Source organism: Chanos chanos, chromosome 5 (assembly GCF_902362185.1).
Source record: "Chanos chanos chromosome 5, fChaCha1.1, whole genome shotgun sequence".
Taxonomy (NCBI): Eukaryota; Metazoa; Chordata; class Actinopteri; order Gonorynchiformes; family Chanidae; genus Chanos; species Chanos chanos.
Genome location: NC_044499.1, coordinates 10419960 through 10447002, shown reverse-complemented (window position 1 = coordinate 10447002; position 27043 = coordinate 10419960). Strand labels below are relative to the sequence as shown.

Genomic DNA, 27043 nt, shown 5'->3' with positions numbered 1-27043 from the left:
ACTGTGTCCAACCACCGGACACTACCGCACTAGACACTATCAGGCTAGTCACTGTCACACACTAGGCATAAAACACTTGACTTGACCCCATCTACTAATTACCTCATACACTGGACTAGTCATAGTCACTTATTATATCACATACTGGACTAGTCATAGTCACTTATTACCTCATACACTGGACTAGTCATAGTCACTTATTACATCACAAACTGGACTAGTCATAGTCACTTATTACCTCATACACTGGACTAGTCATAGTCATTTAATACATCACAAACTGCACAAGTCATAGTCACTTATTATATCACATACTGGACCAGTCATAGTCACTTATTAGCTTATATACTGGACTAGTTCTAGTCACTGATTACATCACAAACTGCACTAGTCTTAGTCACTTATTACATCACAAACTGCACTGGTCATAGTCACTTATTACCTCACAGACTGCACAAGTCATAGTCATTTATTAATCATATACTGGACCAGTCATAGTCAATTAACACATCGCATACTGGACTAGTCATAGTCACTTGTTACATCACAAACTGGACCAGTCATAGTCACTTATTACCTCACATACCGGACTAGCTCTAGTCACTTATTACATCACAAACTGGACCAGTCATAGTCAATTAACACATCACATACTGGACTAGTCATACTCACTTATTCCCTCACATACTGGACTAGTCATAGTCACTTATTACCTCACATACTGGACTAGTCATAGTCACTTATTAATCACATACTGGACTAGTTCTAGTCACTTATTATATCACAAACTGGACCAGTCATAGTCAATTAACACATCACATACTGGACTAGTCATAGTCACTTATTACCTCAGAAACTGGACTAGTCATAGTCACTTATTACCTCATACACTGGACTACTTATAGTCACTTATTACATCACATACCTGAACCAGTCATAGTCAATTATTCCCTCACATACTGATATAGGCATGGTCACTTATTACTTCATACACGGGACCAGTCATAGTCACTTATTACGTCACATACTGGACTAGTCATAGTCACTTATTACATCACAAACTGGACCAGTCATAGTCAATTATTCCCTCACATACTGAAATAGTCATATTCACTTATTACTTCACATACTGGACCAGTCATAGTCACTTATTACATCACATACCGGACCAGTCATAGTCAATTAACACATCATATACTGGACTAGTCATACTCACTTATTCCCTCACATACTGGACTAGTCATAGTCACTTATTACCTCACATACAAGTCATAGTCACTTATTACATCACAAACTGGACTAGTTATAGTCACTTATTCCCTCACATACTGGACTAGTCATAGTCACTTATTAATCACATACTGGACTAGTTCTAGTCACTTATTATATCACAAACTGGACCAGTCATAGTTAATTAACACATCATATACTGGACTAGTCATAGTCACTTATTACATCACAAACTGGACTAGTCATAGTCACTTATTACCTCTGAAACTGGACTAGTCATAGTCACTTATTATATCACATACTGGACTAGTCATAGTCACTTATTACTTCACAAACTGGACCAGTCATAGTCAATTATTCCCTCACATACTGAAATAGTCATATTCACTTATTACTTCACATACTGGAATAGTCATAGTCACTTATTAATCACATACTGGACTAGTTCTAGTCACTTATTACATCACAAACTGGACCAGTCATAGTCAATTAACACATCACATACTGGACTAGTCATACTCACTTATTACATCACATACTGAACCAGTCATAGTCAATTATTCCCTCACATACTGATATAGGCATGGTCACTTATTACTTCATACATGGGACTAGTCATAGTCACTTATTACGTCACATACTGGACTAGTCATAGTCACTTATTACATCACAAACTGAACCAGTCATAGTCAATTATTCCCTCACATACTGAAATAGTCATATTCACTTATTACTTCACATACTGGACAAGTCATAGTCACTTATTACCTCACATACTGGACCAGTCATAGTCACTTATTCCCTCACATACTGGACTAGTCATAGTCACTTATTACATCACAAACTGGACTAGTTATAGTCACTTATTCCCTCACATACTGGACTAGTCATAGTCACTTATTAATCACATACTGGACTAGTTCTAGTCACTTATTACATCACAAACTGGACCAGTCATAGTCAATTAACACATCACATATTGGACCAGTCATAGTCACTTATTACATCACAAACTGGACTAGTCATACTCACTTATTCCCTCACATACTGGACTAGTCATAGTCACTTATTACGTCACATACTGGACTAGTCATAGTCACTTATTACATCACAAACTGGACCAGTCATAGTCACTTATTACATCACAAACTGGACCAGTCATAGTCACTTATTAGCTCATACACTGGACTAGTTCTAGTCACTGATTACATCACAAACTGCACTAGTCATAGTCACTTATTACATCACAAACTGGACTAGTCATAGTCACTTATTATATCACATACTGGACTAGTCATAGTCACTTATTACTTCACAAACTGGACCAGTCATAGTCAATTATTCCCTCACATACTGAAATAGTCATATTCACTTATTACTTCACATACTGGAATAGTCATAGTCACTTATTAATCACATACTGGACTAGTTCTAGTCACTTATTACATCACAAACTGGACCAGTCATAGTCAATTAACACATCACATACTGGACTAGTCATACTCACTTATTACATCACATACTGAACCAGTCATAGTCAATTATTCCCTCACATACTGATATAGGCATGGTCACTTATTACTTCATACATGGGACTAGTCATAGTCACTTATTACGTCACATACTGGACTAGTCATAGTCACTTATTACATCACAAACTGAACCAGTCATAGTCAATTATTCCCTCACATACTGAAATAGTCATATTCACTTATTACTTCACATACTGGACAAGTCATAGTCACTTATTACCTCACATACTGGACCAGTCATAGTCACTTATTCCCTCACATACTGGACTAGTCATAGTCACTTATTACATCACAAACTGGACTAGTTATAGTCACTTATTCCCTCACATACTGGACTAGTCATAGTCACTTATTAATCACATACTGGACTAGTTCTAGTCACTTATTACATCACAAACTGGACCAGTCATAGTCAATTAACACATCACATATTGGACCAGTCATAGTCACTTATTACATCACAAACTGGACTAGTCATACTCACTTATTCCCTCACATACTGGACTAGTCATAGTCACTTATTACGTCACATACTGGACTAGTCATAGTCACTTATTATATCACAAACTGGACCAGTCATAGTCACTTATTACATCACAAACTGGACCAGTCATAGTCACTTATTAGCTCATACACTGGACTAGTTCTAGTCACTGATTACATCACAAACTGCACTAGTCATAGTCACTTATTACATCACAAACTGCACTGGTCATAGTCACTTATTACCTCACAAACTGCACAAGTCATAGTCATTTATTAATCATATACTGGACCAGTCATAGTCAATTAACACATCGCATACTGGACCAGTCATAGTCATTTGTTACATCACAAACTGGACCAGTCATAGTCACTTATTACCTCACATACTGGACTAGCTCTAGTCACTTATTACATCACAAACTGGACCAGTCATAGTCAATTAACACATCACATACTGGACTAGTCATACTCACTTATTCCCTCACATACTGGACCAGTCATAGTCAATTAACACATCACATACTGGACTAGTCATACTCACTTATTCCCTCACATACTGGACTAGTCATAGTCACTTATTACCTCACATACTGGACTAGTCATAGTCACTTATTAATCACATACTGGGCTAGTTCTAGTCACTTATTATATCACAAACTGGACCAGTCATAGTCAATTAACACATCACATACTGGACTAGTCATAGTCACTTATTACATCACAAACTGGACTAGTCATAGTCACTTATTACCTCAGAAACTGGACTAGTCATAGTCACTTATTACCTCAGAAACTGGACTACTTATAGTCACTTATTACATCACATGCCTGAACCAGTCATAGTCAATTATTCCCTCACATACTGATATAGGCATGGTCACTTATTACTTCATACACGCGACCAGTCATAGTCACTTATTCCCTCACATACTGGACTAGTCATAGTCACTTATTACCTCACATACAAGTCATAGTCACTTATTACATCACAAACTGGACTAGTTATAGTCACTTATTCCCTCACATACTGGACTAGTCATAGTCACTTATTAATCACATACTGGACTAGTTCTTGTCACTTATTATATCACAAACTGGACCAGTCATAGTCAATTAACACATCATATACTGGACTAGTCATAGTCACTTATTACATCACAAACTGGACTAGTCATAGTCACTTATTACCTCTGAAACTGGACTAGTCATAGTCACTTATTAATCACATACTGGACTAGTTCTAGTCACTTATTACATCACAAACTGGACCAGTCATAGTCAATTAACACATCACATACTGGACTAGTCATACTCACTTATTACATCACATACTGGACTAGTCATAGTCACTTATTACATCACAAACTGGACTAGTCATAGTCACTTATTAATCACATACTGGACTAGTCATACTCACTTATTACATCACATACTGAACCAGTCATAGTCAATTATTCCCTCACATACTGATATAGGCATGGTCACTTATTACTTCATACATGGGACTAGTCATAGTCACTTATTACGTCACATACTGGACTAGTCATAGTCACTTATTACATCACAAACTGGACAAGTCATAGTCAATTATTCCCTCACATACTGAAATAGTCATATTCACTTATTACTTCACATACTGGACTAGTCATAGTCACTTATTACCTCACATACTGGACCAGTCATAGTCAATTAACACATCACATATTGGACCAGTCATAGTCACTTATTACATCACAAACTGGACTAGTCATACTCACTTATTCCCTCACATACTGGACTAGTCATAGTCACTTATTACATCACAAACTGGACTAGTTATAGTCACTTATTCCCTCACATACTGATATAGGCATAGTCACTTATTAATCACATACTGGAATAGTCATAGTCACTTATTACATCACAAACTGGACCAGTCATAGTCAATTAACACATCATATACTGGACTAGTCATAGTCACTTATTACATCACAAACTGGACTAGTCATAGTCACTTATTACATCACATACTGGACCAGTCATAGTCACTTATTACCTCATACACTGGACTAGTCATAGTCACTTGTTGAATCACAAACTGCACAAGTAATAGCCACTTATTACATCACAAACTGGAGCAGTCATAGTCACTTATTACATCACATACTGGACAAGTCATAGTCACTTATTACATCACAAACTGCACAAGTCATAGTCACTTATTACATCACAAACTGGACTAGTCATAGTCACTTATTCCCTCACATACTACACTAGTCATAGTCACTTATTACCTCATACACTGGAGAAGTCATAGTCACTTCTGACCTCACAAACTGGTCTAAGATCACTCATTTACTAACTCAATATTAATAATGTGTTTATTGCCTCATACTGTTAACATATTTTGACCATTATTATTTCACACACTATCGACTACCAACTACCAACATTTTCTTCTTGTACATATAGATATGCATGATTGCACACAAAAGTGATATATTTTAAACAGACATACAAAAACATTTTACACTAACATATAGCATCATATCTGAAAACATTAAATTGGCTTTCCACACAACATTTGATTCCTTTTCAACAGATTTTCTTCACAAAGTACCTTTCAATTCTTACTAAATAATTTACTCAAGATTTACTCAATTTACAATTTACTCAACTGTAAGATAACACTAATAAAAATGTACAGAGAACAGGGGGGATTTGGAACGGAGCACATATATAAAAAAATTATAAAATTGTGAATAAACAAAACAAACACACTTCAAAGGAAAAAACCAAAACAAACCGACAATCATGAATTGGAAAATGTGTGCATTTTTTGTTTTATGAGGTGTGCAAACATTACATGCATGCAGTTCAAATAATGATTGGCACGCTGTAAACTAAAGAAAAAAAAATTAAAAATCACTTTTATATAATGTGCTTAATAATAGCGTCATAATCAGCTCCTTGACTCACCATCTTATCAAAATCTGCAACAAATGCTGGAGCTGTGGCATCCGTCTTCAAAAGAGAAAGAACATCGTCAGTTACACATCCAGTCGATCAGAATAAAACAGTAGCAAAGTCACACACAGTTTGAGGTTAGTTTTCCCAGGTTAGTTCTGACCAAAATCTTTTCACAAAAAGAAAACATAAAGTCATGGGATCATTCGGGGAAGGGTATTAGTAAGGATCATTAATACATTAGTTAGTAAACAATAGTGTTTTATGTGTTAACAAAAGTGCTTTTCGGAAAACTGCCCATGTGACGATGGATTAATCTATAATGCACCTGGATAGATCACCAAGAAATGTCTTTGAGATTGAAACTATGACATCATGGGCATCCACCTAGGGCAAAGTGAACATGGCTTGACAACATCAGTATTAGTTACATTAACTAACCGACTAAACTAACTAAAACTAACTAAGAGTCGGTTTCTACCCGCTTTCTTAACATTTCTAAAGGTCTAATTTACCTGAGCGAATCCATTAAAAGCATTGTTGGACACCTAAACCCGATCAGAAATATTAATATGTCAATATCAGTGTGACGCCTCAAAGAGTTGTACTTCAATCGTGTATGAGAAACAGGTTTCAAATGCAATTCGACATCATCAATACTACCAACAAGCAAACAAGCATACAGTGGAGAGAGAGGACAAGAGGGCCAGGGTCTGTGGACTGCGGAGGAAGGGTCCGGGGGTCTGAGAGGGATGTCTAGCAGGGATGCTGGTGCTTCATCTGCGGGCAGGAAAATAGAGGGTTTTTCTTGCTGTTTTCTACTCTACACTATGCTACACAAGAGGAAGAATTCGGGTACCTCTTCCTTTTCTGTATCTATTTCTTGATACAACTTTCCATATCTCCGATTCGCAACCTCATCTTCGGACAGGTCCGAGTTCTCTGGCTCTTTGAGTCCAGGGGTGTTTTCCACACTGGAGCTCTTGCTCCTGGGGACGTCATTATGGCTTGGAAAGGAGGCAAAAGCATCCTGGGATTGGCCACTGTCACCAGGCCACCCTGCAGTGAAGTCCCCTTGGCCATCAGAGGAGAAGAAGCCACTGCTATCACTTATCTCCTGCCAGGACCCTTTGCTGGACCCCTCTGTCTCTGAGGCTGGTGCAGGGAATGCAGCCCACTGGGCAAACCCATTTGCTTGCCCCTCTGAGTCTGCAGGGACTCCTGAGTCCTTCACCTCCTCACCTGCCTTTTTAGTCTCGGTGGACTCCCAGTTCCCTGGCCATCCCTGAGTGTTCTCAGTAGCAAAGGGGTCTGCTGCCCACCCTCCTGCATCTCCTGTTTGCGTCTCCGGAAATGGATCCGACACAAAGTCTATAGCCGATCCCTCTGCAAGCGGCTCCTGTGTGCCAAACAAGTCACCCCCTGATGAGGCAAAAGGATCACTCTCAGGGAAGCCACTTGGATCTTTCTGCGATGAACCAAATGGGTCATTATCTGAGTTGGCAAATGGGTCGTTCTCGGGACCGAATGGATCACTCCCTGATGTGGCAAATGGGTCACTCCCGTTTCCGAATGGGTCGCTCTCAGGCCCGAATGGGTCTGAGCTTTGAACGGATTCTGCCAAATTCTGAGGCACATCTGTCAAACTCTGGTCTGGTTGTACTGAGCTCTCGTCCTTTTCTGCTGCGTTGGGTAGTGGCTCTGCTGTGATTGGCTGCACAGACTCTGAGAGAGTGTTCAGGTCAGACGCTGGCTCTTCATTGGCTGTCGCTGGCTCTGTCACCGCTGGCTTATCCCATTCCACTGCAAAGGCATCTCCACTGAACCCTGCATCAACTGCAGATCCTGCATCACCTGCTACACTCTGCTCAGGGAAGGGCGAAGCAGCATTGCCCCAATCTGCAAAGCTTTCTTGTGTCGCACTGGTGTCGGTGATCTGCTGTTCTACTGCAGGTTTTGTGGTCACAGCCTCATTCTCCAAGGATGTGGGCTCATCCTCAGCGCTGGCCCAGCCCCCTGGTGCATCACCCCATTCCTCAGCAGTCTCGTACTCAGACCCTGACCCATCCAGATCAGCCTGACTAGATAAGCCCCACTTGGAGCTGTCACCCACGTCCTGCGCTAAATAAAGCCCTTGTTCACTGCCCTCCGTGGTGTCCTGGATCACCTGACCAAACTCATCAGTGAATATGATCCCTGGCATGGGTTGTTCACCCCCTGTCTCCTCTGGCCTTGCCGCTGCATCCCCTGCCCACCACCCTGCCTGATCCCCAGCCCACCCTGTCTGGTCTGCAGCCCAAGCTGCCTCAGTGCCCTCTGGAACCTGCCCTGACTGCTGCTCTTCTGCACCACCCACCACAGCACAAGGATCATTGTCTGGGTTTGGCTCGGGGTTCTGCTCCATATCCCAGCTTCTAACCTCATCTCCGGCTGTCTCTCCCTGGGGCTGCGTTGCCTCTGCGCCCCATCCTTCCGCTGGGGGCCAGCTCTGTCCCTCTGCTGCGGCCTCCGCAGGTGCAGCCTCAGAGTCACCTGATGGTTCTGCAGCAGCAGCAGCAGCAGCAGCAGTCGCCGTGTCTTCGGGGCCAGCAGCGGCAGCGCTGCCAAAATCAGCCCAATTGGCTGTGAAACCAGCATCTGGGACCTGCTCAGGGAAGGTGGGTAGTGAAGGGTTAATGTCCAAACCGACTGTTTCCATGCCCACTGCAGCCACAGATCCAGAGTCCGACTGAGGCTTGTGGAGGATGTCAGGTAAAAAAGAAGATGGAGAGTTGACACATGCAGATGTTGTGTAGTAGATAAACAGAACAGTGAACTAGACAGTGAACTAGAGACAATGAAATAGATAGGTCAACTCCAGACACCAGAATGTACAGAAACACATCACATCACATCTCTCCAAACATAGGGAAATTCTATATAATTCTATATAATTCTCAACTCAAAATTAAACATGAAATAATGTAAATATTAATGATGGACAGTTCTGGAGATAATATGTCTCAGTGATGTCTAACGCTGACCAGCAAAGTACTGAAGAATACAGAAACACTAAGGGTCTGTGTACACAACTACCACACAGTTATTACTTACAGGCTGTGCAGGCTCAGAGTTTGCCTGGAAGTAAACAGAAATATTTTCTGTTAAACTCAACACACTAATCATATTTTTCAAGCCATTTATAAATGCATTAAAAAGGTTAAACTGTCCTATATAAAATGATTCTGGATCTCACTATCCAACAGATGAAAAGAAAAGTTCATAACAAGAGTGAAGAACTTTGAGAAATTGAATTGTGAAAAGAGGTTTGCTTTTGGCAACTGTACACAGTTTGCTTTCAGCACAAGCACAGGAGAATTCTGACGCAATTTCCGATTTCAAAAGCGTTCATTGTGGAATTCCTGCACCCTATTTTGACAAGAATGCTAAACCAATAATAACTAATAAAAAGATCTCACCGTCCACAGATCCCAGGGTAGTGTCTGTTGGAGGAAAACAGAAATCAGTAATCAAGTTTCTTACCAAGCAAAATATCAGTATTCAATTCAATATTATGTGGTCTGTCTTCAGAAATAAAAGCCGGATTATTCTCAGTGTTTTTAGCAAACACACTCGAACGCTTCTTCTTTATCGAGCAAATTCTAAATACAGCTTGAAGTTCTTTGTATTCAGTTGTATTTAATGACAGAGATTACAATCAGTAGGCACATTTAAGGTTAAATCCTAAGAGAGGTTGACAGAGGCGTACTGAGCTGACCTGAGAAATTGGAGACTGAGTCTGTCCAATGGGTGTGTTAGCATCAGGCTTAAAGGGATCAAAGTCCAAGTCCAAGAGAGACTCTCCAGGCCTCTCATTCGGCTGTGGTAAACAAAACAGAAGAGGGCTTATACAGTGTTGGGTGGAAAAGACAAACACTACTTTTCTGACAAAAAGCCGCCGACTCAAACCATATAAGAGTGCGTTCACACACTGAAGATAGTGTGTATTCAGTGTGGGTTTAACTTTAATCGATTCACCCTTGAACAGTTTCCATCCCGTCACACTGAATGCTAAAGTGAAGCTCTTTTGCCAAATTTATTCTAACCTGCGGCGAAGTAACACTGATCTCAGGAAAGCCTCCATCAAACAGGTCGATGATCTGTTCTTGGTGTAGCTCCTTGGTGGGGGTGACTTTAGGTGGAGGTGGTACTGGGGGTCCCTTCTTTAGCTGATGGTGTCAGTTAGCAGTCATACACTTATTCAGTGGGTAATTCACAAGAGGAACAACTACACACAATTGAATCAGCATACCTCTAGCTGGTATTTCACCGACACAATAAAGTTAGGCGATCTCTACCTCTAGCTACTGTAAAACACATAAGCGAAAGCCTAGAGCATTGACATCATCGTCACTACATCCTAAACACTACAATCTACAACTTACATGATTACTTACATCTTCACTCTGTCATACGCAGAACAGAAACAGAACATTGCAAGACATGAAGGCATTTGACAAAGGAACTGTGAGGACAGACTATATTACTAGTGATACAAACGGTAATCCTGTCAGTGAGCTTTGGAGTGTGTGTGAATTGTCGTCGGGGATGTTTCCATGTTAAAGGTTCTGTGATCCAGTGAAAAAGCGAGTTGTTTTATTTGGAGATAAGGTTCATCTAGCTCTTGCGAGATGATTGTTGTACCTGTGTCGGGGATTTGGGTCGGGGTGGACCAGGAGAGGTAGGCCTCAGCATGTGATTGGGGCTGGCTTCTGGGCTGCCAGCTGGGCTCTCATCATCAGGGGGCGTGGGGGTGCGCGCAAGGCGGAGAGGACCCGAATCGCTGTGAAATATTATAGCTGCAGTTACATCTGCAATTCTCTCTTTTTCTTTCTTTCTTTCTTTCTTTCTTTCTTCCCCGTTCACTTGTTACTGGTGCAAAAACTTGACTTGTCATTGGCTTCTGTACCACACAAGTACCCCAGGTCAAACATTTCCAACAAACTGTTTGTGTAGCCTTGTTGGTCATATCAACTGTGAATGTTTATGGTACGTTTATTCAGCTTTTGAACGTATTAGACAGGCCTCAAACTACATCTTATTATGAACTCAGTTTTACCAGTACCCAACACGAAAGCCTGCTGGTAAAGGGTGTAAGGTCAGGAATATTACTAACCTGGACTATATTTGATCTAAGAGGTTTAAGCATCGCAGTACAGGGAGTTAGAAGGACAATGTTCTTATACAGAGTGACTCAAAACACTGTGTGTTTTACTGTGTGTGTGGGAATAGCTACCGGGGACAGATCACAGCAAACAGCTACAATATTTCTAACAACTTAACTTATGGCACTGTACTATACTGCACTCACACTCTTCATGACTATGGATCCAGCAAATCTACCCTCTACATTTTGTGAAACACTACTTACCGCTTCACTCTGTCACATAAAGAAGACAAACAAAGCCACAGCAGATCAAATCAACATGTAGTAAGATTACACTACATGGTAATTACTTTGGTGATTTCCTGTCACATTATCAAAACAAATGAATAAAGAAAGATGAATATCATCTCTGAGGTAAAACCTAGACATTTACATGCCCTGAGTAAACTCAGGATTTGATTGCGTTCACTGATCATTTTGTACGTGTGAAACATTTCTGTACACAGCAGGACAAAACAATGATCACACAGTGTTTACCTGGGTGCACCCTGGATGGTGAACATTTTGTCTGAATGCTGCTCTGCTAGCTTGTTCATCACCTCATACAGTTTATGGCAGAGCTAAAGAAACAGATGAGAGACACAAAGTCAGATTTTCCTTCTCAGACAGGAAGAGAATTAAAGCTGTATGTCAATATTTTTAATAGCATTGAGCACTTTGATGGAAGACAGACCAGAATGAAAAACTGAAATGAATATATCATTACTAATACAATCATTATTCATGTTTTCTTTTGGGGTTTTTTTAGATACATGTACAACCTGGAGAGGAAATAATAACAGAAACTTGCTGTCATTCTTAATTTGTCCAACAGAGGGTAGTGGAGAGCACTTTCAAAGATAATGCAATTGTGATGAGGGATATGTGACACTAAGAGCCTGAAACAGTAGAAATGGAGGAGCACTTCAGCAAACGATGATTCTAGTTATTAAGACCTCCTGGCTTACAGTAGGACCTGTGATCACAGTCACGTTCCCCAGTGATACAGGCTCATCCCATTAGAGCATGAAAGTGATAAGCGCTAATGACCAAACCAAAGGAACAAAAGAACAAGACTGTGTGGGTGAAGGGCAGTATGCAAATAAATCATTTGCCCTCTTCTTTAGTGTGTGGGCTTTATGGTCTTACACAGACACACACACACACACACACACACACACACACACACACACACAAACACACACACACACACACACATAAAGAAAGAAAGACCTTAAAAAGTCATTCTCTTCCCACACTGGTATTAGGGAGAAAATGGATGCCCAGGAGTATGCTGTGCAGCTCAAATGAGGATCATCAGAGCCTAGAGAGAGTCAAGGCAGTGTCTGTGCTGAGCCCGTATGTGGCACCCTGCTGACTATGGCAGCCGTTAGCCATGCACTGATCCCCATACTTGAGTGATGCAACTAAAAATAATCGCAGTATACCACACAGAGGGTTCAGCTGCTATATGCTGATGGAAATGCTGTTTGAGTGGCATGTGGACCAACCAATCACGCTCTTGACCGAAACGGACATCCCAAGGGTTGTCCACAACCTGCATTAACCTTAGCAGCTGACAGAGTAAGAATGTAGTGTTTCAAAAACAAAGAGCTATGCCACAGTTTAATAACCTCAGTCAAACATACAATCCATATGTAAACCTAGAAGCAAATACAGTCAGTAATCACCTATAGATTTTAGACATTTGTCACATGAGCAGTTCACAAAAGCACATCCTTTTGGAGTGAATCATTTGGCAGTTATTTTTTTAGCTTAGTTTACGTTCCAAACACACACAATACATTACATCACCACCTTACTTTCCAATAACTAGTCTCCAGATACCATGTGTGTATTTTCTAACTCAATACGCAGCCATAAGTCAGTCCACACATCACTAAATAAGAAGAAATTAAATTAGTTGTGAGGAAAATGTAGTCCTGGAAAAGATAGACTATGTTAGGGTCTTTTCTTTAGCTGCTGTTCCCTTCTTCCACATAGAAATCAGAGTGACAGTGATTTTCTGCAGCTGTGCAATAGAGCCCAAGAGCTACTTAACCCCCCCCCCCCCCCCCACCCAATGGCTTATCAATGGCTCTCCTACAATTTAGACAGTTCTTACAAATAACAGCGTGCCCATCTTCTATTGCTAATAGCTACTTGCTGCGCTGAACAGCTGACAAGTAAATAGCATCCGAGGCCGCGGTCACCATTCAGGGCCAGAGACGAGAGGATATATTGTCCAAAGATAAAAGGACAGAAAATCTTTTTCTTTTTTTTTTTTTTTCTTTTCATTCCAACAAAACGCTGCGCTTCCGGAGCCTACTACGCCGACTTCACTCGCGGGAGAAACCAAACCAAATACACATGACCTGACCGGTTCTCGAAACCCTGCAAATTTGTGGTTTCAGTATGAAATACTATCAGTATGCATCAACATATGCGACATAAACCTGTCACAGTGACAGCATCAGACTCTAACATAAGCTCCCGTAGCAATACAAATCTATGCAGCACTGACTGCGGGCTAGAGACAAACATGACTCACCACACTTGCCGGTCTGTTCTTCAGCAATATGCATTATGCCTCATAAATCATTGAGAAACATGATAAATGTGAAGGGTTTTAAGTACGTAAGTACTGCTTACAAAGGAGATTTCCCTGTGGAACTTGGCCTCCAGGCTGCTGACGTTCTTGAAGGTGCTCACATAGAACCCAACTCGACTGCAACAGAACAGAAACACGCTAGTTAATTAAAAGACGGCAACATGTTTCAGCTCTTTACTGGATATAAAACTTCAAAGTGACTTTTTTTAGGGTAGTAGCTCTAACAATATATACTGAAAAAAGGCTAAAAGTCATTAAATAATATTATGCATTTAGACAGCATTTCCTGAGTAAAGTAAAGGGAAATAGGAATTATTTGTGCAAAAAATAAAACAAAGGTAACATATCATTTTCCTCAAAATAAAATGATATGAATTTCATTATTTCATTAATACCTTTAACGACACTCTAAAAACCTTAAATAGGCAATGACACCAAGTCACACTCTCATCACACTTTGCACTGCAGTAACATCTGGAATATAACAGAGAGAGGTAATCTAAGCACTTAGGAATGTTCCTGAAGTTGCCTGCACCATGTCTTTCATGCTTCCAGAGTGAGTTTATTAAAAACCTGATGTAAGGCATCTCTGTTACGCTCATCTGCAACACAACCACAAGGCTTGCTTGGTACACAGCCCTTAAAGATGAATCATTCACAATTATACTGGCTCCTTGAGGTAATCCTTATTCAGGGAGGAAGGAAAATCAGCCCATTTAGCATTTGCACAGACAAACACCACATATGCTGATTAATCAGTCTGTATTTTTTTCCAATCCTCCGTCAATATTTTCTCACTATAAATCTAGTTATTATTCTATATTCTACTCTATATTTTTTTCTTTATTGAAATCTCATGTTCAAAACAAGAATGAAATCCTTCTGAAAAAGATGCGTGTGAACATAGCCATGATGCTGGAAATAGTTAAAAATACACCACAGTGATTCCTTTCTCTGGGTTGAGCAGGGCTGGAGGGCCTGGCAGAGAGAGGAGGCATCTGATTGGACGGATTATGTAACCAGGCTACCACTCCTCCACTGAGCAGTCAGACACACTGAGAGACAGCTCTGCCCTGCCTACGACATACTGCCAAGCAGAGCATGACACTATAATACTCTGCTGACAGGCTGACAGCACACTGACTTTTACTACAGCGTACCTGACACAACGTGTGTATACTAGACCATGTTAAAACACTGAATCATGTTTCAATGACCTTTATATGTTAACATTAGAGTAAATACATACAGGCATAAGGAGATTAGACAGTGATATTTTACACAGTCAACTGCAAACACATTACCCATCTAAAAAAAAAAAAGATGACAAATTCTAACAACATCAGTCAATCAAGTCATACTACTACATTGAGGCTACTGCTTTGCTGATGTCGGCACTAAAATATGCACACTAAATATAACATTGCATTGTGTGAAACACCAAGACCCTTTTAGCAAACAGACTGTTTACCATAATGTGTAACTGGGACAAAACAACTGTCTCATTACGCTCATTATAGTCATGCGCAAAATACAGGTTCACAAAAGCATTGCTGCATAATTACCATATAGTTTTAAATCACATCAAGTACATTCAGTGACCTGATGTCACACACGAATCCAAATCCAAATCCAAACCAAAACTCTACTTACACAACCCAGTGGAGAGTAGCACTCTGTCACAGATCATGATGCGACCAAACTGAACAAACCGAAGCTCGTGTAATGCTGCTACACAGAGCTCTCCTCTTTATTCAATATCACATACGGCATGCGCCACACAAAACACTGGCCTCTCTCAGTGGCCAGGCCATGACACCATGAGCGTTCACAGAGGCCATGCCTGCTCCACCCAGTCCTACCGAGAGACACATGTCCAATTCAATCAATATTATTGATTAAAAACAAAAGTAAATTACAAACACACCAAGCTTGGAGTCACTGAGCCGGGTCACGCATTGTAATATTTACGCTGGGCAGACTGGAATGAACGAGCAGTTATGTAAAACTCTGAAGCCAAAGTATTGATGTAGTCTCTGAATGTCTGATCCTTCATATAGACATTCTACTGGTTGTCATATGCTGGGGGGGGGGGGCGGCGGGGGGGGGGGGGGGGGGGGGGGGGGGGGGCTGATTGCATTTGCTTTTCTTTTTACAAATAAACAAAAGGCACAAACAATACAGAAATACAAATGCATAAATGCAAACACATACACAAAACCAAGCATATATGTTCACACACGCACACACACATACACACACACCGGCAAAAAAAGGCATACGCACACACACACACTCACACGCACGCTCACACACACACACACACACACACACACACACTCTCTCACACACATACACACACACACTCTCTCTCTCTCACACACACACACACAAACTTCTGTTGAGTGCTGATAACGCTGTGATTGAACGCGTCTTTCAGATAAGCTAAACTGTGTCTTTTTATCTCTGTGAGTGACAGTTTAGCTGTAACATATTTGTAATGATAAAATTCAATTGACTCATTTTTGCCTTCTCTCATTTTTCCACAATTGTTTGAACAGCAACACATTATTATTGTGTTAGCAGTAGATAACCAGAAATGGATTTAAGATTACTCAGAGACAACAAGGAGAACTGATGATGTAGTTAGATTTGAGTTGAGATCCTTATTTTTGTACAACCTGACTTCTATCATCATTCCAGCTCAAGTTGCTGAGGAAATACAGTGACCATAGGACTAATTCCTTGAGGAACCACACAGCAGTAAATCATGAAGAACAGCTTTTGGCTGATTGCGCGTACCTGTCCCAAAGGGTGGGTAACTCGTCCTGCAGGCCCACATTGAGATCGTCAAATACCCTTTGGGCTTTTTTCAAGTCCTCCTCAGCCTGGATCAAGAGACACAGAACACCATGAGTGAAAAACTCTGACACAGGATTCCAACTACATCCGTAGCTACACAATAAACTGAACGAAAAACAAACGCAGTTTGTCTTTTGTATGTGTTCATGACTAATCAAATGAAACCTGGTGGTTTCTCGTGACACAGGGCGTGGGGAGAATACCTTTGCGATCTTTCTCTCGTTCTTCATAGTGGACGCCTGCAAGGTCTCTAAATGATGCCGCGCGCTGTCATAGTCAATCAGCTTCCTGCTTCTCTTTGCTACACGTACCTGCAGGGGAAACACGCCGTTATCAGAAAGGAAATCGTTTTTACATTGTGTGCTGCATGTCTAAGCGGTGGCTGTTCCCCAAACAACAGCTTGAGGTTCACTCTCACACCTCCACGCTCACCGGGCGAGAGACGCCAGGAAGAACTCACGTAGGGTGTGTTTTAAATATATAACTGCAAAACTAAAGTATCAGATGTATATCGTAATAAATCATTTCCAAATACATATTTCCTGCCGGATTAATTTCCTCTCTGTGTGATGAACATCTGTTATTATGGTTTTATCGGTGCAATGAGTGTACTGGAACTTAACTGAAAGTCAAATGAGGTGTCTCACAAACAAGCATAATTATAGAGAGCCAATTACAACAACTGAAATCTGGCGTTTAAAGGAAGACAGAACAGGAATAATTTGAGTACCTTAAGGTCAGGGAACTGTGACAAATATGCTTCCAATGTGTTAAGCGTAGAGTCCACCAGTTTTTGATGAAAGTCCTCCCAAAGAGTGTCACAGCTCTACAAAGGACAAAATTACACACACCGGTGATACAAGCTGAATACATTTCAACAGACGACAAAGGTTAGTGGAGCGGGAAACATCCCCTGCATTCAGTCATAGCACAGAATCGAGTTACCACCACCCATGAAACAGACACCAAGATGACCAGCGCAGCCACTGAAATGAGGTCTGGCAAACACGTTTTCTCTGACTCAGACAAACTGATGTGGCTGGCCATGCTGTGACTCAGACACACAGCAATGAAATTAGAGTATAATTAGGAATTTATTTGTTCACTGGAGATGGGAATGAATCAATTTAAATGAATATTAAACACATTTTGTTCTCCCTCAAGAGACGTGCTAGTAAACAATGTGAAGTGGAAAGGGAAGACCGTGAAAAAGAAGTGTGTTTGGGGTTAATTAAAGCTTGCAAACACAGAAAGCTTTGCTGAGTCACAGCTGAGCCAGAGCCCCAAAATGGACATACTTCATTATCTGTTATGAATGGATCTGTAATTCTATTGACACCTACAGTCTAGCCGAGAGTGGGAGACCGCGGGGTTTGATTTTTCCGCGTTTCTCAGTCCACTGACCTTTTTCATAACATTATTACCGTATGCGCATGGGCTAAAATGCCACAAAACATAACCCTTTTTGGATATATTTTCATAATGGAGTGACTTACACCGAGCTTTCTACTCTGCAGTTACGGTGCATACCTGCAGGGCTGTTATGTATGCTTTTAAACTCTGAACACGACGTCGTATTCAACCGTGGAGCACTCACATTTATTTTTGGGTCCATTCTGCAAGGCACATTACCATACACATATCTAAGTTCCATCAGGAGTCTAAGATCCCCATGACGGCTCAGTTCTCTGGCCTCAGTTTCCATTTACAATACAGCATTAAAGTTCTGGCACAGTCACTGAGAAAGCATCATGCTGTCCTCCATTGACGGACGAGTCTGGCCAAGACCGCCCACTGGTGGCTGATTGCTTGGGGACATCATGCCCCTGCGGTCCTATTTTAGGACAAAAATGAATGTTTAGACTGTCCTATTTCGCTCTCTCTCTCTCTCTCTCTTTTTTTTTAAATGATCACAGATCTTGGGTTACAGGAAGAGAGAGTGAGCTATGTTCTTCCAGCTGCCACTACAGATCAGCCGTTCCTTGAACGCGCAAAACTGGCAGAGGGAACTCAATGCCATCTCACCTTGATCTTTCAAAAGCTATGTCGTCGGAACACCGGGAAATAATTGACTGAGCGCATCCCGTGATGAGTAATTTGCATAGAGGTTTTATGTGGCATACACGACCGGTATGATGCTCCAATCGCCTGCCTTTTCAAAGCATTTTAAAAAGAGCAAACGATTTTTCAAACACATTTCCGTGCAGGTTCTATTATAAACATGTACTCTCATTACACGCAGTGAAAGGAGCAGCGGAAGCTTCTACGCTGCGATAGAGCAGTCAACTGATTTCCAAGGTTTTGGATTTGCTTTTTATATATGAAACGTACAGTGAATACCGTAACGTGCGTTGATCCCTTGAAAGACCTGGAATTATTGGGACCTACCTTCCCGATGGTCATTACGTCATCTTTCCCGTGCCAGTCAGGTTCGTAAACTTCATGTAGTGACTCCGTCAGATTCATGGAAGCCTGTTGCATTCCTGTGGTAAAAACAGGAAAAAAAAATCTTTTGTCACACATCATTCAAACTATCATCCATTTTAACATTTCTCCCTCTATCCCTGTCCCTTCATCTCTCCATCTTTGTCTCTCTCCCTCTCTCTCTCTCTCTCTATTTCTTTCTCTTTCTTTCTCCCTCTCTCTCTCTCTCTCTTTCTCTCTCTCTCTCTATTTCTCTCTCTCTCTGTATCTCTGTGTGTGTGTGAATGCGTGTGTGCCTGTGCCTGTGTGTATGTGTGTGTGTGTGAGCGCGCATATGAATGTGAGATCATCACGTGATCTCCGTGCATACATCGTCCAACACAACCTTTCCCTTTTGTTAGTTGGCTTTGCTAATTATTGCTTTGTCACTTTGTGAGGTGCGAAGGTGACTCACCTTTCACAGCAGCAACATACGCCCTCATTTCCCTCTGTAGTCTGGAGCCCTCAGACTGGAGGACAAATGAACAGAATTACGCAGTGAGCGAATGATGAAATTACGAGGCAATCATTAAACATTGATTGAAACGTTGGTATTAAGATATAAAATGCATGGAGATATTGCTTTCTAAGTAAATGTTTCATTTTTAAGATCCCTCTGGTATGTAGTATTTCGGAACACAGATTTTTGCCATTAGCTCTAAAATGATGAATAATTGCTGTCCGTGGTCCTGAAACAACATTCTTAATTATCATGTAAACACTGGAGACTTGCAAAATCAAGCATTCAGAACGTCATTATTTTCCAGCCAATTACCCAGTACTCCTTCGACCACTATAAAAGGCAAGTACTCTCCCGTTACATACTTCACATAATCGTATTTGGGTTCAATAAATGGTGCGATAATGAAGAGGGACAAGACTAAGTGTAACAGTCAGTGGTTGGTGATTTTGTTCATAGTTACGCTATGAAATAATCAAGTAGTCCAGGTTCAGCCCAGGTACAGGAGCTATGGTGAGAGACACTTTAGTGGCATTAACTGAAGCCCTGTAATCACTGTGAAACACTACTGGGGGAAAAAAACAGCCATAAAGACAACCTCTATCATGGCCTGTTTTAAGAGATATTATTCCAGTTATGGGAAAGATTTCCTTTCAACATAACTTCTCAGCCCACAAGCGGATTCAAAAAGACTACCAGGCCAGCGGCCTTATAGTTTGAATGGCCTGCTGTTATTTAACAGGCTGTCATGTTTGAACTTTGTGGCAGACTGGATGGTGTTTCGGTATCTTATGTGTATTTGGTGTGACGCTGTGGTATGGGAGGTATTTTGTTTTTTTAGGCACGGGTGCCAGACTGACTGGCAATGTGTGGGACGGTTTTTTTTGGCCGGGACCGGGGTGCAGCCCTTACTGCAGCGACAGGTTCTGAGTCAGCAGGTTTAAGCTCATCCTGATTCACCCTGTATTTACACTGCTTGGCAGATGCCATCTATTTCATGGCAACTGCAGAATACACTGTGAACTGGGTGCACCGATGACTCACACCCAGGCAAGTACAGTAACAGAATCTGTCCACGGCAGAGAGGAGAGCAGAGGAGAGGTGAGGAGAGGAGAGGAGAGGAGTGGAGTGAAGAGGAGAGGAGAGGAGAGGAGAGGAGAGCAGAGGAGAGGAGAGGAGAGGAAAGGAGAGGAGAGGAGAGGAGAGGACTGTGTCCCTCTCTAAGCACTGGTGCTTTGGTGCATAAAGCACTCTAATCAGGATTAGTGAGGACAGGTGGAGAGGGCAGGATTAGACTGCTGCTTTTTCTCCAGCAAACGCAACACCCGTCTTCTAGAAAGTCACTTTTTCTCCGCTGTCTTCCGCATACATCCCATACACACTCCATCCACATCAACGGACATTTCACGCACGCACAGCCCTCATCAACACATTCTTCACGTTGCATAATACTAATTTCTCTTCTCAGCCAAGCTGCACATCACAGATAAATTCCGTATGCAATGAAGGGAACTGCTAACAAGACACTTTCTCTTTGATATTCACGAGTAAACACCACATCCACACCTCACTGTGGAACCCATTGACCGTGTGAGCTGTGTGCTACATTTGGTCTATACGTGAATGCTGAGAGAATGTTTTCACGCGTGCAGTCCAACTAAGAGAAATTTATTCAGAGTACGTAAGCACTGCAGACAGGAATTCAGACAGAAAACGCTCAGGACAATATTTACAGACAAAAGAAACATGGTGACCAGTGAAAAGACATAACAGGCCCCAGGAGAGGCAGTTTGCGGCGAAACCTCGGCCTTCAATACTGTTCATTAAATGTGCTTTAAACCTGTGTGTTTTGGCTCCCCTGCCTTGAGTTAGTCTCTAGTGATGTTTCCTAAGCCAGAAACATCTTTGTGTATGAGATTGTATGATTAGATAAGGTAAAGCTACACAGTCATTTGTATGCTAGGGTGTAAATGTGTATGAAATGTAATCAAATGTAAATGGGAAATAATGGTGTTATTCAGATGCAGAAACGCTCCGCTGGTCGGGACGGTTTTGTCTTTTGCTTGTGGGTGAAAAATCTACTAACGAGCTCGGGCTTTTCTCTCAAATTCCGATGAATTTCTGTTGCTTCCCAAAAAACAATCCCTAAAGCGAAAACATTTCACTTTATGCCGCAATATAATCCATTATTTAATTTTTTTTTTTTTTTTTTTAAAAGTATGAATATTTTAAATGAGGATGTTAAGGTTGCTCAAGGTTGTCTTACCTCCTGTCTCTTGAAGTTTTGAACACACTGTTCAAACTGCTCATCTTTTGTCTCGTCAGCCTTCCCCAGCTTCTGCAGTACCTGTAACAGGACAGTCAGAAACTCAGTCACTCACTCAATGAGTGGTTAATACTGACCATTCACACTGTATCCAATTATCTGTATTCAATCTGTATCTAAAAGGATGGACCACACATTCAATTCTTGTTTCAGTAAAGTGAATAACAATAAAGCATTCAAGATTTGTCTAATATGTCGTTAGCGGGGAAGCCTGTGTCTGCATTGTAAAGTGGTATAAATTACCATTGATTAAAGCGGTGTATGCATGAGGTGATTTTTTTTTTTATTGCTACCTGTTGTGTATTGAGTAATAAGAGACTGAATGATTCATGATGTCCGTGTGATATACAGCAGGGCAGACAAACAAGAAGGTGGAGTATAAACAAAACCTGCTTGGAACGGAGCCAATAACATGTGGAGAAAATCCTCTTAGACAGGAACCTTCACTGACTATCTGAAGACTACAGTCCTCTCCCATGTTTACTTAAGACTAAGATCAGTACAGAAGTTCAACCAAAACAAAAACTACTTTACAATTCTGTTTCCACTTCATAGTAGCAGTATCACATGAGTATATATGTGATGGTTATATGTGAGTTTGTATGGGTTGTTAAGCATATAGACATGACATATGATGAAACAGTGACAAGACAATCAAAACTGGTATACTGACTATATCAAAGACCCAGCCGCCCAATGACTAAATTCACAGTAAAGCAAGGTTTTATTGAAGCTAAGTAGGAGCAGAGAGGAGATAACTGAACATACCCAGAAGGGCATGACACGTCATACAAGGAGAAAGACAGGCAGAGAGTGAGGGAGTGAGAGAGAGAGAGAGAGAAAGAGAGAGAGAGAAAGAGAGAGAGAGAGAGAGAGAGAGAGAGAGAAAGAGAGCAACCACTGCATTCACCACAATGAGTAATTTATGAAAATGCCTGTTCTTCACAATACAAATACTGCTGTGGTTGAGAATGGCAAGTGTCCGTATTGCAAAGAGCAGATTCGATTTTTTTTTTAGTCAGTAAAAATATCAAAAATGGTATCCCTCTTACTGCATTCAGTATTTTAAATAACAGTCTCAAAAATCATGTCTGACATATCAAGCTCATTACAAATGATTGAGCAGCACAGGGACCAGACTATTCAATGTCTTCAAATGTGCAAAGCTCCTTTAATCCAAAGCACTAGATGCCTCCAGACACCATTTAGAAACAAGCTACCTCATTTTCACATGGTACTCAAGGATAGCATTTCTCTTAAGACAGACACAGAGCAACAACGTAAAGCAATAGCTCAGAGCCAGAGACTCCGTGATAGGCGTAGTAATAAACAGACCCAAATCATAATTATAATCATGGTGTGAATATGTATCCAATTACACAAATTCCCTTGTGGTATGTGTCTACACAGCTGTAGTGTATCACTATCCTGGTTAAATGTTCGTATGACACTGCTTATTATGCTGAATTTGTCGAACATGAAAGACACGGTGTATTTCTCAGTAGGTTTTTACCTCCCCTGCTTGGTCCTGTAGTGAAACTGTGTGTAGTATAACATGAGGTCATTGTACCACATACTGAGCCCCCGGGGAACATGACTGTCACAAAAACACAGCTTAGAGGGTTTCTGAATAATATAGCCACCTGCCACCTGTTTCTTTCTGTTTAAAATACCACAGGTGTGTGGTTGCATGCAGGCGTGTGTACGTGCGCGTGCATGCACACATACACACACACAGACACACACATAGACACAGAGGCACACACACATACACACACATTCACACACACAAACACACATAGACACAGAGGCGCGCACACACACACACGTGCACCAGCATGCACACCCACCCACACATATTTCTCATTTATGAACAGACCCTCATTTGATGCAACACAGCTGAACACATGGTGTCTGTTCATTGTGATACACAAAAGATCTGGAGCGAACTATCACGGTCCTATTGCAGTACTACGTAAAACCGAAACATTTTCATATGCAGAATAAGCTCTTTGAAAGGGTAAAGACAAAATGTGATTTCATTTTATTGAGAGGACTAAATGGGAGATTGCTGAAATAGCTTTCCGTGCTTCAGTGCACAAAGAACATCAAGGGTTCCAGACCATAATTCTAACGAAGGCCACTTTATCCTGCTGTTAAGGCACATTTTCTCAACATGGTGTTTCACTATAGGTTAACTGTACTCTGGGAGATAAGAGAAATACTGCTGAAGGGACAAATAACGTAATAAGCCCCTTTACTGTCCCCTATTCACTCAACATACCACTGAACAATAACTCAAATACAGCACTCCCACTATGAAGCTAAAGAACTCAATTGAACACAATTCTGGTATGTTTTATACAACATTCATAATTAAGAAACCCAAGAATGCATTTACCTATTTAACGGTACACTCCCTCTAAAAGATGAAGGGTACATGTCTTGACTAAATATTTGCATTCTTCTAAATAAGCTTTGCTATCCTTTTGAGTGTGAAACATCCCTAACATTGCTATTAGCTTTCGTATGGCACTTAGACTCTATCCTTCAGGCATAATACCCAGTCTGGAAATGCTATCTGGCAGACGCAGCCACACTATGAAATATTAACACAACCTGGGCCCCAAAACTAGGTGATCACTGCTCCAGTACTTTCCTCACAGACACAACCAGTTTAATGTTATTTACACTGAGATTTGATGGTTATGTCTAACATACAGAATACTTTTTTGTGTTTTACTACAACAGGCCTCATTTTGAACATGAGATATTTGATTGTCCTGTGTCAAACAGGATGTATTTTGTGACTTTATTAAAGAGATCTTTTACCTGGTAGATCATGGTATCCACCCTGATCCAGGATCTCACATTTCAGTGAGGCTAAACCAGATACCTTTACCAAACTGTGTTAGCAGTGCCTGACCATAAATGACTATGTTACACTAGCTAACATTACACTGCAGGGTTCAAGCATATTGTATTGACATGAAATGAAGATGTATCTGTGGATGTCTTCCATCATCAACCTACCAGACTGACAAATCAGTTGTTCAATGTATATAAAATAAGATGTAAATTTATGAAAGAAGTACTGGATTTTGCATGAGATATACAGGAGCTGGTGGCAGAAATATTCATATAAGTGTTAGAATATTGAGATATAAATAATTATAGTAGGCAAGACAATATTCTGGAAAATGCCAGTAGAGTAATCTACGTGTACTTAAATGCTCATCCAATTATTTGCGTATTCAGGTATCTATGGCATGTCAGCCATGCATGGAAAATACCAAGGCCATACTGACAATGAATGAGGGACTAGAGTTTGATTGGTTAATCAAAATAAGTCCTTAACAGCCCAGGTCCTAAGAAATGACCAATGGACTTTATGTGCCAATGACAACCCGAACGGTAAAACGGTGATTTTCCCTGTCAGATGCCTCATTAAGACTGCAACTCAGAATGTTAGCCGGGGTGGATATTAAAAGAAAAGCAATCCTCTTACTGCGGCTCGGACCGTGACGGGGAAACCACTGCTGCGCACTACAGCGTGTATAGTTTATGAGCGGTTGTAAATTCTAAACCTTAAACGCCAGTTTCCCTAGACTGCGAGCAAAAAAAAAAAAGATTTAGACTATGGTTAAAAATAATCGCAATTAGGTTAAGGCAACAACCGAGGAATGACAAACCCTCTCTCGTCTATCTGTTTAAAACCAGTTTTAGATCGAGCACAAACTGGCCGACGTATTAACTCAACAATTACAGTGAGGTAACCCAAGCGTTTGATGGACGAGGATCGCGTGGCACCCATCATGTCCACCCCCGCTTTCGTTCATACCGCATTGGACAGGGGCATCCCCCACCTCCCCTTCCACTGACCTTGCAGGAAAATTACAGCTTGATAAGAAAAAACTACAGATACAAAAGCTTTTGATTAAAGGCCAGCCTGTTTTAAAATTTGTAGCAAAACGGCTAAGTTTTCATGATTTTTATTGCACTTCACAGCGAGTAGGGGCAGTAAGCAAAACGTCAGCTGTTCATAAATCCGTGGAAATTACAATTTATTCATCACACGACATGTTGTTTACAGCAACAGTACAAACAGTCGAGTTAAATACGTCGCTGGCTTGTCCGAGGGGGAAAAAAATCCAGCAACGCTGATCTTAAGCTTACAACGGCACACTATTTCTCACATAGAGAGCTATAGCGAAAATGCTGTTATGGAGCACCTTTCCATGGTTGCTTTGAAATGGTATTGGAGGATACGATTGCAGCCTGACATTACCGAGGAGAATAAATATCCCGCACAGGCACACAGTATGCTACAATTAAGAGGCCAGTTCTCGTGAAAAGAATATCAAATCTGAGCAAAAACCAAAGAAAAGCCAAAGAATGCCCTATAATGCCCTATAAAAGAAACCCTGGTGAATTATGCCATTTTCATCCATATACCTGCTCCGCCTTGCCTAGCCAGAGCATCTCCTGGACAGCTCCCCCAGGGATGAAAAACCTGATTACTATCGACTCAAACATATCCCGACGAATTGCGTCTAGCTCCAGGAACAGATGTCAAAATATCTTAAAATTCTCACCTTTTCTTGTGCTCGATTAAGCCGCTTCTGCACGTTTTTGGCGAATATGCCAGTCTTTATTTCGGCCATGGCTGCTAGTACTGAAAGGAGATGAGCGACGTTTCAGCACCTCCAGAGATGAAGGAAGCTGGGGGCGGAGCAGTTCTTAAAGATACAGTTTAGAAAAGAACTCAGTAGGCTATTCCACAGCACAAGATACACTATGTCATGACGTTCCTCAAAACACACAACATAAAACAAACAGAGACACAAAAACTCGAATGACTTAAATAATGGGTTTCAAAACACTTAATCATTACACTTTTCGATTTCTGTCGAAAAAAAAGCTGTCATGTTCTTCGTTATTA

The 27043-nt window shown here is 41.0% G+C and overlaps 1 protein-coding gene across 1 annotated transcript in view; it reads right to left on the bottom strand.

Annotated features, from left to right (window-relative positions):
• The window catches only part of amph (amphiphysin), a 32545-nt gene extending 5780 nt beyond the window's left edge, over window positions 1–26765 (bottom strand). The window contains exons 1-17 of the mRNA XM_030774614.1: window positions 26697–26765; window positions 22042–22122; window positions 19731–19785; window positions 19241–19335; window positions 17583–17678; window positions 17056–17163; window positions 16793–16878; window positions 14032–14107; window positions 11878–11960; window positions 10878–11016; window positions 10280–10402; window positions 9952–10053; window positions 9653–9676; window positions 9288–9311; window positions 8781–8838; window positions 8614–8726; window positions 6207–6251 (exon numbers count right to left, since the gene is read on the bottom strand). Coding sequence (XP_030630474.1) covers window positions 6207–6251; window positions 8614–8726; window positions 8781–8838; window positions 9288–9311; window positions 9653–9676; window positions 9952–10053; window positions 10280–10402; window positions 10878–11016; window positions 11878–11960; window positions 14032–14107; window positions 16793–16878; window positions 17056–17163; window positions 17583–17678; window positions 19241–19335; window positions 19731–19785; window positions 22042–22122; window positions 26697–26765 — 1377 coding nt within the window. The remainder of the gene's footprint in view (window positions 1–6206; window positions 6252–8613; window positions 8727–8780; window positions 8839–9287; window positions 9312–9652; window positions 9677–9951; window positions 10054–10279; window positions 10403–10877; window positions 11017–11877; window positions 11961–14031; window positions 14108–16792; window positions 16879–17055; window positions 17164–17582; window positions 17679–19240; window positions 19336–19730; window positions 19786–22041; window positions 22123–26696) is intronic.
• Between the last annotated feature and the right edge of the window lie 278 nt (window positions 26766–27043).